Source organism: Lytechinus variegatus, chromosome 1 (assembly GCF_018143015.1).
Source record: "Lytechinus variegatus isolate NC3 chromosome 1, Lvar_3.0, whole genome shotgun sequence".
In the NCBI taxonomy this organism is placed as follows: domain Eukaryota; kingdom Metazoa; phylum Echinodermata; class Echinoidea; order Temnopleuroida; family Toxopneustidae; genus Lytechinus; species Lytechinus variegatus.
Genome location: NC_054740.1, coordinates 61,221,899 through 61,242,464, shown reverse-complemented (window position 1 = coordinate 61,242,464; position 20,566 = coordinate 61,221,899). Strand labels below are relative to the sequence as shown.

General features: G+C 34.3%; 1 protein-coding gene across 7 annotated transcripts in view; it reads right to left on the bottom strand.

Annotated features, from left to right (window-relative positions):
* Window positions 1–6,233: 6,233 nt before the first annotated feature.
* LOC121418787 overlaps window positions 6,234–20,566 on the bottom strand; it is a 30,693-nt gene continuing 16,360 nt past the window's right edge. For 2 of the 7 annotated variants that reach the window (XR_005970512.1, XR_005970514.1), the window contains 4 exons: window positions 19,508–19,555; window positions 15,450–15,500; window positions 12,158–12,217; window positions 6,640–6,693 (listed from right to left, as the gene is read on the bottom strand). Coding sequence is in view for 5 of the 7 variants with exons in the window: in XM_041612905.1 (XP_041468839.1) it covers window positions 6,251–6,693 (443 nt within the window). In the remaining 2 variants the exon portion in view is untranslated. Of the gene's footprint in view, window positions 6,694–12,157; window positions 12,218–15,441; window positions 15,501–19,507; window positions 19,556–20,566 lie in introns of all 7 variants that reach the window. The other 5 variants (XM_041612905.1, XM_041612917.1, XM_041612940.1 and 2 more) reach the window with 4 other exon arrangements.

Genomic DNA, 20,566 nt, shown 5'->3' with positions numbered 1-20,566 from the left:
GTACATGAATGGTTTCGATGAAATTGTATGTTTGTTCAACTAGGTGTTTATATGTGAGACAGACATTGTGTGTAATGTTTTCTGAAATACTTGACAAGGATTTGAATGGATGTTTGTCATTTGATAATAAGGAAGGTTAATAAATTTTGTACTTTTTGTCACCGACGGGAATACTGGTCAGGTGTTGTCTCTTTCTGGTTCTGTACAGTCCATGACTCTGTAACGCATGATTAGCAATCAATCACTGAATGACCAATCAAGATCATCATTGCATGCACATTGGGCTCTATCCACTGAGCAGGATCCAATCGAAATCATTCTTTCATATCTGCAATTAATTGCAAGACTTTGTGTTACAGGGCCCTGGGTAGCATTTCACGAAGTGTCGTTAGTTTTACAGATTGCTTTACAGTAATCAACATCCTTGCATCTGATAGGCTTTATAGAGCAAATAAGTCACAATAATAAAAAAATGAGATGCTGTATGGAATACCTGTCAAACTGGTGACCCAGTGTATCATGAATCTGTTCGTATACGATATTTCTCCAAGAAACACATTCCAGTCGTCCATCAAGTTGGCGTAACAGCTTCATGAAACACCCACTGGGTCCATGGTTCATGAAACTTGGACAAGGTAGATTTGTGACGAGGGAGAAGTGAGCTCAAGAAATGGGAGGTCATTTGAAGAGAAATCTCAAATAGACTGTCAGGAGTGAGAGGGAGGGATAGAAAAGGGCCAACATTCCGAGAAGGGAAACGGACAAGAGAGAAGGTAGTAAGAACGAGCTCATGAAATAGGATAAAATGAGAGGGAAATAAAAATCACAGTGAGCTTTGAGACTATTGACATACATTCAACCGGCTTATTAATATTCATGAGGCACTCTCCCTGAAAACATGAATATTCTTGATTACAAGTTCAGGGTATAACTAATATAAAAACACACTTTTGAGTAGCGTTAGAGTCCTTGTGGGACAGTGGTAAAGAGACTCTTTATTTTGATGAAAATGTTAGAGGTTCAAATCAAAGGCGGGTGGTGTCAATTCTTTTTAATTATTAAACATGGGGTATCAATAGCATTTATTCCATTGATGCGAACCTGACAAAATAACGGAAGTTGCTCATGAATGAGCCTGCCAAATCTACACGAGAATACTATCATAGAGAAGAGGATTGAGGGAAAAAAATGAGAGGAAATGGTCCGTGGAGTGTATAATTTATGATCATTAGCACGTGAAGCAGTTTTGTCTGGAGACATCTGAATACTATGAGTATGAACTAATGGGAGAGCCTCTTTCAGTTTTGCCAGCATTATGCAATTCAATAAAAAATCCAATTTTTTTTTCTTTTCCATTTATAAAATGTAATATTCCAAGGCCACAAATTGGCTGTTCATGATGCCCTATTGACAGGTGTTACGATCTTATAAGCCTAGTAGGTTCGCGTAAAAGTGTTCTATTGCAAATATAATGTACGAGCACACAGTGAATGGGGAGTTTATGCGAGAAAATCACTTCAGTACAAAATATTCACACACAAACACTCTGTATGTTTTTCTTTTCGACTACTTAAGTTTTTCTTTTGGGGTCAGGGTTGTAGTCTGTTCTAAAAAACACATCTTTCTCGTCACAAAATAAAAGATTTAAGACATATAATAACCTGGTAAAAAACTGAAGAATATTTTTCATTTAGAGCAAATCATAGGCTATTGTGTACGTGTGCATGCAGTGGATCCTATGTGTGCATCCGGTGTACAAACAAATGGTACCAAACAACACAGAGGCAGTGCGCGCACACACTGGACACATTTTCAAGAAGCTAGAGAGCAAGTCACACTATAGCAGGAGTTTACAGTTTAAGACCGCAACAACAGGCCCCACTGTTCCTCTTTATTTTGGGGAAACATTTGGTGCCTTTTTGATTTTGCCCATTTGTTATGTAATAAAAAGATGTGCACTGTAGAAATAATGAAAATATTGATTAAACGCTCATGTGAAAATATGAACGTAGACGCTCTACATACTATTTGACAGACAAAAAGATTTGACTAGAATGAAAGAAAAGTCACACAGTCCAAATAAGTCTACTACTCTACCTTTAATGGTAAAAAGATGATAGAAAAATCATTGCAATATAAATACTGCCCATAAATAATGTAAAGTCATACATCTTGTATCCCATAGAAAGTTAAATACAATTTAAAAAACATAACAAAAAACCCCATGAATTTGAAGAGTTTTACAAATTAATGATTCTCTGGATGAGACTTTCTTGTACAGTACAATATTTCCATGTAACTGCAGTTTCTTTGAAAAATGAAATGATAGATATACACTGGACAAAAATTGAATACGGAGCACAATTTCTATCTGCCATTACTTTCTTTGAAAAATGAAATCATAAAGATATACATATATCTTGTTATAATATACACAGCAAAAACAATATTGGTCAAATGTCTAATTGCACAATGTGATAAGTACATGTATATACTTTTCTCCATAGGGCTAAAAATGAAAAGGCATCCCGAATCACACTTCAAAAATACAATAATTGTCTTTTTAAAATTTTCCTTATTGCATTAAGATTCATTTTGGTCCAGAATACAGGTTATTATTAAGGTAGTGATACTGCATTTATGATACTTCCATTACTTTAGCAAATATTGATAAGCCTTGTAAGAATACAAAACAAAATGAACTAATTAATGCAGCACATTCCATACTACAAACGAATGTGATGGGAATATATAAATGACATTTTAAGAGACTTTTTCAAATAGATAAATGTTATTTCAATGTATTAGCACAAACCTATACCCATGTTTCCATATTACATTTCGAAATATATACCCATTTTTTTTATATTTAAGATGTTTCCTCCATGATACTCTTGTTTTCTTCTCATATTTCAAATTTCAAACAAATAATAGCAATATTGGTAAGATGTTTATGGTATTCCGAGAGAACAAACAGATCCAATACCTTTATACTCAATCTAAGGTCACATCAAAAACTAATTTTTTCTAGAAGTGATCTTTTTAAATAGATATTAAAACAATGAAAGACATACTCTATTTCTAGTTACCTAAACACGTACATACTGCAAGTAATTGTAAAATCATGCTCAATTTAAATTTGGGTATCTGTTATATTCATGGTACATTAGTTTAACATGCACAAACATTTACTCATTAAATGCTACAATGATTCAACATGCATGCTATTGTGATCATTACATAATGTTTTCAACAAACCATTTATTGCTGGTAAATATAAATATAAAGATATTATACAAAGAGTTAAACTGTACAGTACATGTGCATGAATATCCACATGTACTGTAAATTGTGGATTTTCCAGAATCCAAAATCAGGGTTTAACCTGAAAGCTGACACACTTGTAGTAGTACTTGATATGATAACCTTTTCATTAGTTTCATGGAAAGAGGTTATTGAAGTACTTCAGAATAATTTGATAAGTGCTTGAGCTTCAAGTGAAGATATGAACATTCATGATGGCATAAGTGTAGTACTATTGATTTATATAATTACTTGAATATTAATACTATATCACTGTCTCATATTACTGTGAAGAGGAATCACAGGCACATATATTCATGATATCATGCAAGTTTCCAACTGTTATTAACAATATCCTTATGGACAGGTCAATATCATTCAAACTGCTCATTTTTCCTTCAAGAGTTTCTAATTACATGTATTTAAAAAAAAAATCTCAATTATTCCAAACACCAATTTGATAACAGTTTCTACACGTACCAACCACCACCATGTTTAGCAATCTTTTAATTTTAAAATTAAATTTAATTTAATTTTAAAGTAAGCACACCCAATATTTGGTATTGATGAGTTTAAACATAATCATGAATATTTTTTTCTGCTATGAAACAATGGACCAGACGACACTTTCAGCTAGATTCAGGTTTTAATACAGTAAGTGGTAAAGAATTGCTCAAGGTTCCAGGCCCAAAATCACCACTTTCACAGGTAACACAACATTTGCTCCAGCGGTCTATATATCAGAGGGCAGAGGGTTTGTGTTAGGATTGAAAGAGTTTTTTTTCAGAATAAAGTAAAGATAGGATTCTGGTTTATTTAGTTTTGAAGGTTAGATTATGTTTGGGTTTAACATGCAGATTTTCCATTGGAGCAATTGTCGCTGGAGCAAATGTCATGGAACCCTCCCACAAAGGTTTCATTTAGGCACATGTTATTGATCATAAGGCTGATTTTTAAGATTGATTTAATTGATCATTACATGCAATCAATTGTAAAAATCAACTCTACAATCAATCCCTACGCTTTGTGATACAGGCTTCTGTGGCAAAACAGGGCTCAAGTACATGTACCTGAAATAGAGCAACAAGGTTTGAACTTTGCCAGATGAGACATTAAGAATAGATTACCACTGAATTGGACACTGGACTTCATAACAGGATGATGCGAATTCAAAACACTGATCATTTTAATCTTAATATTGGGCAGTAGACACAAATAATATAAAATTCAGATTTTTAATAACTATATCCACCTACATGTATGTACATGATTCCCCATTAAGGTTTTCTTTGACCTTTCACAGAAAGGAGAACGAGAAGTTATTTTCATTTTTTTCTTTTAAAGTACAGTTTAACATACCCGTGCCTGTAGACATCACTAAACAACATAAAACAAGTTGACAGTTTTCTTGCTTTTTATAGCGCAAAGTACCTATTTAAAGCATCTTTTTATGGTCCATATTGGAAATTTTTGCATTTTTTTTAACTTGAATTTGCAATCCTTAAAACATTTAATTTACAAAAATAGGAATTAGTCTTGTCATTGACAACTTCCCAACAAACAATTCTGGACGGATATATAGATAAGAATAATGCATGTGAGAAGAAATGAACCTGAATTTTTCATCTTCTAGACTAGTGTATAAATGCATAACGTCAATGGGATGATAAGCCCAGTGTCTCGTAAAAGGTCAAATTTGTATAAAAGCCAGGAGTCAAGTTTGCCATATCTTTGGTACATATGATGGTGACATTGTCTACGAACAGGACCATATCATCGACTCCATTTTTGCAGCAAATTGAGACTGGGTTCTGGCGAGCAAACCAATTCTCACTATAACTTGAGATAGGAATCTTATAAACCCCATTGATGTTAAACAGAAAATCATTCAGCTTTTTGAAAGACAATACATTGATTGTTGTGTCTTCAGGCATTTCTTACCACATGAAATACAGCCTTCGACGCACTGTGGCTGTGGTTCATCATCGTAAGCTCATTGTCGCAAAATCATCACAGCAAACGTACACCACCCTTGAGGACAACTTGAAATATCTTTGGGCACAGATGTGCCCAGTAACATCAAGCTTGGCGATTGAGGATGGGGCGGCCTCGTCTTACAAAGAGTTAAAATTGATCCAATCAATATGGAAATTCTTTTTCTTCAGATAATAAGAACAATGTCCTTCGTAAACAAATAGAAGCACACTGAATTTTCAAGAAAAATATGAATATATGAATATACATCATAACGAGAAAATATTCTAAATAATCATGTATATCAGATGTTGACGTTGCTGGCTTTCCATAGTTGTGATTGACTGGATCAATCGTAACTCTTAGTAAGATGGGGCCCTGATCATACAGAATAATCTATGCATTCAATCATCCAAAAGCAGTTTCGAGATCAATCACTTAGTTAGTGACGGGCCCTGTAATCATCAGAAGATATGTCCTCAATACCGTTGTGAAAACTATTTTTAGAGAGATGTCACAAATTGCCCATCAAGTTGTCCACATTACAAGGATGGAATAACACAGGAAACAGGGCGAGCTTTCGGCAAAGGTGTTTTTGAGATAGCCTTACGCAGGAGAAACCCAACTACAAAATGGCGTTATCGGGACTGCTATTTGGCATCTATCAGCATCCTTTGATAGCTGTGAAACTTCTTTAAAACCAAACATGGCTATAAAAACATATTATCCAAAGATCTAAGCTCATCTTTAAGAATGATGCCAATGTTACATTATAAAAAATATCTTTAAATCTGGGTCTCCATTTTGACGAGAGCCTAGATTTCGCCAATGACAGCCAGAAATTCACAATATCTCCTTTATAGTTCTCTCTAAATCACCCTTTCAGCTATAACCTGGACGGTTTAAAAGTTCCAAAGCACAGTTAATAATACTGACCCCAATATTAAAAGAGGGTAGAGGGCAATTGAATGACCTACGACCCTTGATTATTTTCAGAGAGTGTTGCAAGTGATTTATCATCCCCCTGGTCATCATCCTTGTCGATAGCATCGACCAGGGCTTGCTTACTGAGCTTACGATGATGCTTCTTCTTCCTCTTATCTTTTTTCCTATCCTTGTCATCCGAATCGCTGCCATCGAGGGACATTGTCCTCGGTGTGCTTGATGTCACAAGCGGGGGCAACTCGATAGCATGTCTTGACCCTCTTTGCTGGAAGAGGTCATTGGAGTTGTTCGATGAGAAGTTGTCTAGCTGTTTCGCAGGCTTGACCTCAATGGGGGTTGTGGTACCGTTGGCGCTGGACTGGACTTCTGGTTGGACCTGGACTGGGGTATGGGCTCGAGCTTCTCGTCCTTCTTTGAGCTTCTTTTGTCGTCGGAATCTCTTGGTGGTTGTTGCAGTTGTGGCGGTGTCGGCTGAGGGGGGTTCAAAAGAATGGATAATGAAAAAAAAAAAGCTTGATAATTTATTTTGTCTCCATCAAATAGGCCTACCATCACTTCTATGTGTATGGAGTTCTTCAGTGGTTTTAAGAACATTATTATTGCAACTGACAATGCAAAACTCCAAAAGCTGTCCTGTGCAAAGCTCATTACATTTCATATATCTTAAAAAATGACAAAGCAAAACAAAGTCAAATTAAGTTTCCTGTGAATTATCGACAATTGTCAATCTTAATATAAACAACAAATTGAAGTTTAAATATGCATGTTAAAGGTTAAATATGCACGAAATTAAATACTGCATGTTATTCATGTAATACATGGATATATGGGTAGCAAAAATATGATGCTGTTAAACAAGTGACAAAAATGGAGACATACAGTAAATGAAATGGATAAAAATGTTAGAATGTTAAGATGTACAGTAATAATGCAGTCTAACAAGTGAAACCCTGATATCAAACCAACAAAAGATATTATAGGGCCCATAACACAAGCCTTGCAATCATCTTAGAACATATTTTTTACAATTGATTGCATTGACTATAGTGTACAATCAATCGCAAAAATCAAGTGTATGATTAATCACTAACCTTGTGTTACGGGACCCTGTTAATAAGATCATTGACATACCATTGGTTGGTTGGGAGTCAGTTTTCGAGTGTTATTAGGATGTAGTAGGGCAGTTTGCATTGTTAAGCACTTGTAATGAGTGATATTGTATAAGAAAGTTGCTAAATACACAATGGAGAATACATTCAAATTGTTTTTTATTTGAGTTTTTTAAACAATATTATGTCATGCACTTTTCAATTTGAATGCATTTAAAAATATTGAGAGCAGAAAAACTCACTCATGAAGGGCCGTTTCATAAAATCCAGATTTCGATGACAATTTCAAAGCGAGCATTAAAAGCAACTGAAACGGTGGCATTTGAATGGCCAAAAGCAACTTTGTCATTGTATTCCATCTAGCATTCATAATTAATTTCAGACAAATTTTACAATTCAGCACTGAGATCTTGGGCTTATTTAATGTCATAAAGAGTGAGAGAAAACTGTCTAATATTTTTGAAATTTACTTAATACGTTATATAATTCAAATGGAAATTGTACAGTATTTTTAGTTCTCTGATAACCAGCAATACAGCTTTAATACACACATGTAAACAAAGATATGATACGATATGAAATAGTACATGTAGCTGTTATTACAGGCTGATTCCAGAAGTAGAGCGAAAATGATTTAAAAAGAGGTCAAAGCAGAATGAAGGGACTTAAGCAGAAGACTGTAGAAAAAAGGATGAAGATTAAAAAGAAGGAAAGTTCTATATCCTGCCAATTTTACAAAAGTAAAGCTTTGCTTCATTTACCCTTTATAATCATACATGACTTCTAAATGAAAAAGAGAATCTCCAGTATCTTAAATAATCATCTATTGCAAAATGGTCAATATCCAAAGTGATAATCAAAGACCTATCCAATTTGATATTTTATGGAAATTATAGATCTGGGGCCCATTTCATAAAGAGCTACAACTGTTGTAACTTTGCTATTATGGCAACTACCATGGCAACAGGGCCCAGCAGCCAATCAAAATCAAGGTTACCATGGTAGTTGCCATAATGGGAAAGTTACAACAGTTGCAACTCTTTATGAAACTGGCCCCTGGGGGCATTTCACCAAGAGCTTGAGAGTGACATGCTTAAACCCCAATGCGCACATGTACATGTAATTTAACGCTTAATAGGCTGATCATTCACCATAGTGCACATCCCATGCGCATGATCTGAGCAACATACAACACGCAACTGAAATTTTAGTGAAATCTTTGCGAAACACCCCCCTCCCCTGCATTTCGACATGTTGCATTCACAGAACTCTGCAAAAAGTAGCACGGTTTATTTTCAATATCTCCGATGTGAAAATGATATTTCACTAGAAAAAAAAATTGAATCATGAAGGACATATTCCCTCAAACAAACAAACAAAGATTTATATGGTCCAGCCAAGAAAGGCTATTCCAAGAGAAACAAAATAGAGCATGTGAATACAAGATTTTGTTTGCAGATTGGTGGGCAAAAAGTCTCTTCCTGACCGCAGAGAAAAAATAGAAATATTCTACAGAAATGGAAGGCTGTTTGAACTCTAGCTCCTTGGTACAGCAAATGAAATACATTTTTACACATTGACAATGGTCTTGTTTTTTATAACAAAAATTGTAGCATTACAGGTATATTATTTTCATATGTTAAATCATATTTGCAGACATCTCCATAAGCTTTCAAAAGATTTTGGTTAGTATTACTAATGAGCCTGCAGAGATTTACCAGATCAGATAATCTTATCATTCCTGCAATTCAAATAAGGTATTCCCACCAGAAATGTAAAGGTAAGAGACAGTACGATAAAATAACCCTCCTTTATTCGTTCTATTGTGAATGCTGAGTTACATTTATTGGTAGCGGAATTCCATACAATTATTAAAGAAACTACATTTTGAATGCTTGCATTTTTGCTTAAAAAAAGAGTAGAGCAAATTTTGCTTTCAATTTTTCTTGTACAGCTGTGTATATGAATATATTATAGTAACGTTCCAAGTCCATATCTTTTTTTTTTCTTTTGTCCAAGTCCATGTTTTAGGTACAATAAATCAAATATGAGACACTATTGTTTAAACATTTACCAATCTTGTGTGTAATTTATATCCTGAAATTCAACCTTGAAATGCCTGAAAAATTCAACCTTGAAATGCCTGAAAAATCTGATTGAATTCCTCATTGGACTAACCAAAAATTGTAAAATTGTTTTATTCCTTTTTCTTTAATTTACTTGAACTGAAATATAGACTTGAGTCATTTAATATTCATATTCTCAATTGATAATGTAAGAACTGCTGCACTGTTCATGTATGTGCTATAATTAATGCTATTGGGTTCTAACATATGTTGTAATTTCAGTGCAAAGTCAAGAACGGGGGGGGGGGGGGAGGTGGGGCACCAATCCGTGGATAGTAGGAAGGGGAACATAGTATATCAATGTATGAAAATCCTCAGAATATATCTATATCTCTTTTGAAGGAAAAGATTCCGCCATCACTCAGCCATGGTTGTGATTATTGTACATGAAACAAAACTTTAACCCATTACCTATTTGAACAGGTGATCCCTGTGCACAGCATTTGGGAATCATAAAAATTCAGTGGTAAATGGGTTAACATCTTGCGAAAAAGGTTAGTGGTTTTTCATAGGAGGTTTATAATTGATGTCCCCATGTCATATAAAATGGACAGATTCTAGTGAAATGTTATTGGCTATTAAACTATATTATGTACACATTAAATAGAAAGTTGGGACATGGGCTTTGTTACTGTTATGTATGACATCTACATGTAGATAGGTCGTTTGATATCGATCATTCAGCCCATTTTACGACATCATAATCCATGAAATTTTGGATCCATAGATTTTGTCCATTGCTCGCTTGCCGAGACCACTGGTGCACTAGCGCTCAACGTAAAAACACTTGTGTTTGCAGTGCATAAGTTGTAAATGCGACAATCAACAGACAGCCCTCGCACTGAATGCGCGTTTGCATTTAAATTAATAAATTTCAAACGACAAGGATTTTTTTTCAGGTGTCATATAAAACAAATAATGGATGTTCTTTTCATTCGGGCAATGGACAGAATACTTCATTCAGTGAAAGATAAAATGAATGATCCATTCAACGACGCATAGCCAAGTTGAATGGATCTTTCACTTCATGAAGTAATCTGTCCATTGCACTCATTAACATTTATTATTTGTAATGAGGTATAGATAGATTGAACAGAACAAAAATTTAAGATCAGTACAACAGAAATGATTTTCCATACAGGTTGTGGGGGCTAGCCAGGGTTTCTTAATAGATTGCATTGTTTTTATAGCAATTTGTTGGATAAAGGGAGGTGACATCAGTTTATATTTTCTCCAGTGATTTTCTTTTTAATTACAGCCAAAGCTTGATGAATGCTGAATGCTCTATAATCTACATGCAATTTATGTGTGCCAATTAGAATGCATTTATTACTACACCAAACCACCCACATAAATGATGCATATTACTATGAATATAAGTAAGAACTGGTCACTTAGAAATAGAAATAATGATGAAAATTATTTTTCTGATATCATTTATTTAACCTGTTTTCATGACTTTATAAATTTAAGAACCTCAAGGAAAAAATAAGAATCAACCAATTTTACCATCATCATTACACTATTGGTGACCAGCCCTTATATCAAATGTACCCAACTATACTGTACTAATGATATATTGCATGTCGATCAATGCATTTCGGAGAAGAAAATATACCCAACTGTGGCAGATTTTTATTCAACTATAACTTGAACTGAAATGACATTTTCTTTTGAATATAATCAAACAATTGCACACACACTTTGATTTTCAATATTGACTCCCATCCGACCTAGATGTAACATACATCTATTTATTTTTGGGTGGAAACAAATACATATCTCTATAGATAGCTTCACTTCCAGGGGTATTCAAAATGAAATCTATAGGAGTATTTATTCATCTTCATTTCAAGGATGATAGAGTAACATGTTCCTCTTAAAATCTAGTAAAAAATACCCTTTACCAAGCTTCAGCTATGGATGTAATACACGAGAAATATTCTGTTGTATATTTCATGTGTAATCTGCTATGATGGAATGCCAATACCTGTAATTTGCAATACTAATTCTCAATTGAAGAATACCTAGGATGCTTGTTAAGTACTTTCATCCTGTTATGTTACTTCACATAGGAATGTAATGTACATCTATCCTGTAGTTATATCCCACTTATTTCTTCATGTACATCTTTAAGTGTTTATCGCTTTATGCTACCATCTCCTTGGCCTACTAAAGTGATTTAATTCATCTTAAGAATTTGTAAATAAACTTTACATCACATAACAACCTTAGATTTAATCATTTAAAACAACTTTATGCATAAAGATATCTCTCAATCTATTGAGATAAAACCATAAGCAAAGAAATGGATATATCAAACAAAATAAAAAAAAAATAACATAATGAGAAAATAACTTTCCAATCATGTCCTACTTTTTGTTTGAAAAGAAAATGTAACTCAAGACGCATTTATTTTCTTGTCTGGTAATAATATTGGACAATTGTAACATAGCGCATACTGCATGGAGCAGTTTCAATTGATTATGCAAATGTAAATGTCAGCATCTTTTATTTATTTTTTTATTATACCTTCCTCAAGTTTTCATCTTCAGAATTTACACATCTGCATGAAGCTGGGTATACATTTTTTCTTCAAAGATATGCACTGTCGACATGTAAGTAAATTTGTGTATTATCCCAAATAGATGTTATACATGTAGAATATAAAACTTTTGACTTGCATGAGGATCAACTGACCTGGTCATAAAATCCTATTTTAAGATGTCAACGCAACATTGACACCTGTAACATCTTCACCTGACAAGGAACATAGAAACAAAATCTCACACATGAAACTGTTCTATATATATATAACCATAAGCAAAAAAAATGGATATATATATATATCTAACAACAAAAAAGGAACAAAAATAACAATGAGAAAATAACATTACAACTGATGGAATGGTAAAAATGAATCTGCAGTTTCACCAAATATGGACCAAAATGTTATACTCATAAAATTATAAATACTACAATTTGGAAATTAAATTCAAGATAATAAAGAATTACAGGCAATACTGGTAATAAGAAATACCAAATTATAAATGAAATTTACTTTCAAAAACTTTTCATGACTCTTTCTTTCATTCTAATGGAAATCAAAGCTTTCCCAGATATACACCAAAAGGGAGAGTAGAGCAAGTGATGAAAAATAAAAACAAATTGAAAATAAACAAATAAGATATATTAAACAATCTTTCAATACAATAATGTAATTGTTCAAGCAGGTGATATTTTTTTCCTAATCATGTTGGAAACAAAGTCTTACTCCTTTGAAAGATGAATTTGGGTTTAAATGTTCTATGCTGACAAATAAAAAGGCTTACAAGTTACAAAAATATGAGGATGAAGCCAGTGGCGGACCATGACCCGGAGGAGACAAAGCATCGGAGGGGCACAGCATTGTTCACAAAGAATACAGTGCCCCTCCAATCATTTGTCTCCTTCGGGTCACGGTCCGCCACTGGATGAAGCATGTACAGTTGTTAAAATAATGAAAATATGACACCATATTACTGAAAATAATACAGTGAAAAAGCACTGCAGAAACTTAATAGGTGAGAGAGGGGCTATGTGTACACCACAAGCCAAGTGCTGTCAGAATTCATGGTCGAGTTAGAGTATTTCAGACCATGGAGATTTGTCATGAAAAAATATTTATTATGAAGTTGTTGGACAATTTTCCGTGAAACTGTCAATTGAATTTATTCATTGCCAAATCATAATTTGTTGTGTAGAAATGCCACCTTTTCACAAGATATCCCCAAGAGCATTGCTTTAGCAATGGTGTAGAACTTTAAAGAATAAAATTTTGAAATAGGAACAAGAATAATAATTGAGCTTTCAAATGATTCACCTTCACAAAAATGCTCCTCTCTAAAATAGGTGTACTGTTATTCTAATTCTCTCTAGATCACTAATTATTCTTTCTTTTAAACTGCAAAATATTCTACTCTTTTGATAATAAATAGCAATTCGTTAGTAAGAAAAGGTCTGGTTTTCCTTTAAAATATACATATAGAAAAAAAATTCCAAGATCTGTAACCCATGTCAGCAAAATTATTGACCTTCTTGGATAGAATAAAAGAACCTAATTTCAAGAGGGAAATGTATGAATTAATACATGCAATGAAGATAAAATCTTACAAAAAGTATAAAAAATAACACCTAAAAAACACCCAGAAACATCAGCATGCATCTAAATACATAATTTGAGAAAATAAGTGGAAAATATGTACATTCAACAAACAAATGCAGATTAACAGATCCTCAATCTCATACATGGAACACTCATTCCATGATATCTTGATTAATTTCCACAAAAATAAACCTCAAGCAACCACCTAATGTATGGTGGGCAGAGATGCAGAGTCAGTATAGGGAAACCATGTATACATGTACACTGCTGAATATCTATACTCCAATCGCCAATGTTCTTCGACCATTTATATAAAAACAAAATTCCCGCATTTCTTATGCATAATATAGCTTTAATATATCGGCCACCAATTGCTTCCCTTTTTAAAGCCAACAGAGTTTTTAGACAATAACATAGAGGCTGTTCTCACTATGCTCCTAATACTAGATTACTGGACACTAGTTTAGTGGAAAATAGTTTAACGTGTAGTGAGAACGGTCGATCTTCTAAACCAGTTTGGAAAACCACCTCGCGATGTAGTTTTCAAGATCGCTTTGCCTCATTAAACTGGTTTTAGCGTGAGGACACAACTGTTCTTCGGGAAGCGATCTTCGCACATTTTGAGCGCGCTACTCCACACGACAGGTGTAGAATGCCCATGCTGCGGTTTCGAATTTCGCGCGAAACGTGTCACCCCACTGAGAGCGTTTCCATAGCAACAAGAGTGCTTTACGTGAAGTGATTTTGAAAACCACCTTCGTGTGATCAAGTGGGTATGCTAGCAAAGCGATCTTCCAAACTGGTTTCCTGAATCGGCTTCCAGTAAACTAGTTTTAGAAAGCGTAATGAGAACAGCCTTAATAGATATGTATTATAAAACTACTTTTAAGGAAACCAACAATGAAAACCAATGCATGCAATGCTATACTATCTTAAGAGTAATTGTTGCAGGAAAGAATTATGTCAAGGCATCCATGATGAACCCTCTTAAATGTTTATCTCTGTACATGCTACAGTAATTTCATTCATCCCAACCAGGTTCAACATACAGTACAGTATTTATATAAACAGAAAAGGGGTACACAATCACACACAAAAATCAGGTTTTCAGTGTATCTCTTCAATGTTACATTTCATAACATCAAACAATAATTTAAGAATAGAGAAGACACGAAGCGTTTGTCCTATAAAGCAAGCTGCAAAACAAATTTGAATCATCTTGTCCATAATGGGGAGTAATTACTTCTTCTAAACCTTAGTGTTTGATCGTAAGACTGATTTCTACAATCGATTGCATTGAGTATCGTGTATGATCAATCTTAGAAATCAATTTTTCCTCTGGGAGTCCTGTTAAATACTTTACATATACATCGCATTTCAGTATCTTTTGTGTTTATCTGACTTTTCAAGAGACATTTCTAGTGTTCACTTACAATTTGTATCCACTCTTGAAATTGATAGTGGGTTGAACCCCCCTCCCACACACAAAGATTAAATAGCATACAATTGTAGCGTGAAAAAAAATAAAGATGCTCATGAATTATAATAGCCTACTCCCCACATACTAATCAATGCACAAGCCCAAATAAATCATAGCATGCTAAAGCTTGTTTTAACACATACATGTACATGTAATTTAAACCAAAGAATGAAATAAATGTTAGTAAAGCAAATGCATTTTCTTTAATGTATGAATTTCTTTCTTAAAACCAGGAATACAACAAGCAAGGAAATCATAAAGACAAATGAAACAGAAACAAGCAAGAAGTCATGGCATCAGGCAAGAGGAAAAACTGGAATTATTTCTAGGAAAAAAAAAAAAACACAAGGTGCGACGAACCTCTATACCTTTGTATGTGAGAACGGTGTCGAAGTATTGCCTATTTTATGCCTTCACCTCTGCCGATTTGTTACAAGTAAAGAAGTGAGGTGAAAGTGAAAAAAGAAAGAAAACAATTAGTACAACCATTTCAGGAATGAATGATAAGAATTAAGAAAATGGGGAGAGGGAGGGATATTAGAATATTTCAAGGTCAAAGACAGATAAATTTAGGACTTTGGACTGAGAACGACGGAGAGTAGAGTGGATACCTCTACATAATGATACAGATATGTTCCAGTGTAATAGGATTGATACAGGAGTTCTTTTTCCAACCTGTCCCCTGAGTCGTCAATCAAAGTTTACCATTCAATCTATCAAACTTTAAGCGGTCATTGGTAACTTTTAAATTTAGAGCTTAGAGCTAACTCAATGAAATTGAAACCCTTGAACAAACAATAAGAATTAATCAAGGTTATCATGAGCATTAGAATGTCAAGGTCAGTAATGCAATACACATCCTCCCATTGGCAATGCGACCCATATTTCTGATGTCACACATGAACTCTCCCCTTTGTACACTGAAAATATGCATGTACCCCAAAACAGCTATTTTTGCTCATGAATTCTCATTTGATACAAAGTATTTATCCATTAAATATGTTTGATGAAACCTGTATTATGTCCTCCAACGAAAAAAAATACCCGACTCTGTAAAAAGAGAGAATTCAAATTACATAGATAAACGTAGAATAGGAAATTATAAAAATGTGGCATCACACATCGTGGTCATATTGCGGATGACTCTAACATAAATAGTGATCAAAACATTCAAATGTTAATAACTTGTCCACACAAGCTAACTTGTTCCAATGGCTTCCATCTCCTTTAGACACTAGTAACATTAAATTAAACATTAAAAGTACTCATTAAATTTCAAAATGAAATGGCATAGCTTAAACTGAAATACATGTACACCCTCAATAATGAAAAAATATATATTAGCAATACTGGTGAAATTTTCAATGAAACCAGACAAAATGGGAAAATGATTTCATGATTTTTTTTTCTAAATGATACAAACAAATATAGTCGGATTTGCTTCTTGTAAACAAGCAATGATGTAAAAAAAAAAAAACACCCTCACCATCTGTTGCAAACATGATTGAATTCGCAAAGCATTTGAAACAGTGAAACTTGGGTAATTGATCACTTTTTCAGGGAAAGTTCAAACAATAGCTTCCTACCTTTAGTGAAAAGAGCTACATTTGACTTCTTCATAAAACTTTTTTTCAATAACTAATGCTGAAATACATAAATTGACTCTTAGACCCCTTTCATATTGGGCTTTTCACCGGCGAACTTCACCGGCGAAGTTCGCCAGCGAAGGGGAAAGTGTCCAGTATGAAAGGTACACAGGAGAACTTCACCGGTGAAGTTCGCTGGCGAACTTCTCCACCTCTAGAGGTGGAGAACTTCACCGGTGAAACAGCCAGTATGAAAGCAAACCGGAGAACTTCTCCTCTTTAATGACGTCAGAGGTCATTTTTTTTCTCTCCCAAAGACCCCTGTACCGAGATTCCGCGCACGATAAGTTGCAAGCTCAGCTGAATGCTATGGCCAAGTATATACCTTCGAAAATAATTTTTTTTACTAACAATATTTATTTAAAAGCACTTTTTACATGTATAAAATGCGCTAAAATATAAAAACAAGGTGATATTTTTTGTTTTTCTCGAAATACTTCCAAAATATGTTGTAATTAATTTTTTGATACCTTTTTGTAAAAGGTAAGAAGTAATGTTTACAATTTTCTTTCGTTTTGTTCTGCAATCGCCCGTTGACTTTCGCCGGGGAAGAAATGTCAGTGCGAAAGGGTACATTTTTTTCTTCGCCAGTGAAATGAGGAATGCGAGGCGGAGAAGTTCACCGGCGAAGTTCGCCAGTGAAAAATGTAAAGAGCAATATGAAAGGGGTATTAGCCGATCAAACACCATGATGTCAGTACAGTATACATTGTATCATTATTTTGTCATTGATACATTTGTAAGTTTTACGAACTAAGAAGTGCCCCAGGGACAGCTAAACTTGGAAGAATAACAAATACTGCAAAAAACAAACTACATGTACATGTAGTGTCATATATATTCTCACTAGTTGCAGTTCACTGGAAAGAAATGCCTAACTGAAATTTTCAGTGCAGTGGGGATCCCATCTTGCAAAGCATTCATGATTTCCACAATGTTCTTGTTATTCTGCCTTTTAAATGAACTTTGAAGAGCAATATGGTGGCAATAAGCCTATTCATGTGCATCATAAAATGATCATATACCATCTATATATCTAGACCTGTGCACAAATTGAGGGCTTCAATATCATACGGTAAAACGGGGAATTGGGTGACTATCCCCCTGAAATTGTAAAAAAAGAGACTTGTAAGATAAAAAAGAGCCTGGAAAATCCCCATTCCATGCAATGTTAAAGCTTATCCAGTCTTGCAGATTTATGCAGTAGGTTGTCTAATGTACCCACCAAAAAAAAAAAACATTGCCTGCGGTAAATAAAAAAAAAAAGTATTAAAAAGTAACTGTATATTCTCCCACAAGCGTAAATACACATACATTTGCATTATTCAAATTATGAAACTTCAGCAACATGCACAAATGCTTCCGGAATGCACATTTCTGATTAAATATACAGGTGTATTAAAGGTTGAGGCATTCTTGAATGTTCTTTTATATACTCAGGATAATTTAATTTTTTCCATGAACAGGCAAACTAGTTTTAATGAAGATGCCAGGTTTCTGATAAAGCTTTTTGGTGAATGTGAATGAGTATGAAATTTACGGAGAAATGATTGAAATCATTACCACACAGGCCCTTCAACCCACTTACAACACTTGAATTATGGTACATGTACCTCACATCCAACATACATGTATTTAACCCCAACGCTTTCCCCACTCTCATGTACTCATCATCACGCAGTCCTATTTTACTATTAATCTCTATTACGACAGATAACGATCCAAATTATGCATGTAGTCACTAAAAGTCACTAAAAGGGTTTCAGTTAGAAGATCACTAATATCACTGTCATACTTAAGTTAGCATCTGGAAATACACTAAACTCTTAAACATAATACCTTTTAATTTATGCTTGGCAACATGACTTTAAAAATATTAGATAACTTTCTGATAATAAGAACATGTTAAACATTTTAAATATTAAGGACAAGTGATTAAGAATATTATCAAAACACCCCCACCCCTTTAATCCATTTTTAAGTCCAAGATGCATTGTCTTTCAATCTGAGGGGCATGGGTTCACTTCCCAGCCATGGCGTGTCTCCCATTAGCAAGAAATTTACCCACATTGTGCTGCACTCAACCCAGGTGAGGTGAATGGGTACCCGGGCCGGTAGGATGAAATTCCTTGTATGCTGCAGTGCCTATATGCAGAGATATGGCAGCACGGCTAAAGCAGCGCTTTGTATCCTCAGGCAATAAGCAGTTTATAAATTGAGCTATAATTATCATTTTGAGTCCACATTCGGCAAAAAGCAAACATTTCACAAATGTTGATGGGTATGGTATGATCATGATACATTGATATCAAACTGTTGGCCCAGTTATTAATTCCAGATGGGCAAAAGAGAAGATTCTTAACCATTAATACATGAGGCATTATTTCTGGAGCCCATCAGCACAAAGATAGAATACTTCATTACAGGTTTAAAATAAATTGGGTTTTTGCCTTGCTGGAATGCTTACATTGCATCCAACAAGAATTGAATGTACTAGCAAAACAATATCAATAGAATATTTTTTGCATATGCAGTAAATTCAGTTCGTAACACACACCAATGCAGCAGAAAATAGTCAGTAGTTTCGCTTTGGCATAGATGGTTATATGCATGAGATATAACAATTCTTTTTGGCACTTTTCAAACAAATCCAGAACAACACACAAACATTGAAAAATACATGCCCTTTAATGGAAAATGTAAAGCTGTGTATAAATAGATCAGATCAAGGCATACACATGTAGCTGTACAGTTTAAAACCAAGCGATTGCTTAGGTTACCTTTTTCTTCTTCCAGTTTAGCAACATTATCACTGACTTGTACATCTTCTGTATGTACAAAGATACAGGAAATGTTGAGATTATGAACAATGTCAATCTGTAAGTACTACCATCAATTATCTCTAAAGAACGGCACAAACTATGCGATTTCTTGAGATCAGAATTTCAAAGAAATTGTAAATAACATTGATATATGGACATTCCAACCAATAAAATTTTGGCGATCAAGAGTTCAGAACAATGGTAGGACCAGTGAAATCGATATTCAGTCTAGATTGAGTCTCCCTGTAGGAATAAGAACAAATTCAATTCCAAACAGTAATGATGACATCATCGGCTGTGTCTTGAAGCCGATTTGGATTGTACTCCAACCACAGGGCTTGCGCAAAGCAAAATTATGATTTCATTCTTCCTAACATTATGCCGAACTTCAAATGTAATCATTTTACTTCTTTGAACTTTCACATTTAATGCAGAATGCGATTTATTACAAAAATTGTGTTGCATAGTGTTTGCTGGGCTTGAAGTTAATTTCTTCCTTTTTTTTTAACACACCGGTACACTGTACAGTACTCCAACAGTGTAGGGAATACATGAGCCTCAAGGCACAAGGTAATTTTACCCTTATGACAGTCAATATCAAACCTTAAATTTACAAAAAGGAGTGTTTTTGGGTAACCATCTTTTCTAAGATTGCCCTAATATCTACCACAAACAATATTTAAGAACATTTAGAAAATCAATATTCTAGTATTCCACATGTACACAGAGCAGAATAAAGGCTATGCCTTTACAACATAATTACTCATTGAACAATAAAACTAGCCCTTGAAATGAAAGATAAAGCCGAGCACGATCGGTTAAGGGTTCGCATTGAGGTGAAAATTTTTTTTTTAGGTACTTCTATCAAATTTGCTTTTAAAATAATCTTTGATATCTCAGGTTTAAAAAAACTTAGTTTCATGAAGATTGATGATTCCGAAAGTACCGGAATAGTCCATTTTATTCATGGGGGTGCTGCTACCTCTCATCACGGACGGACATTTCTACTCAAATTAA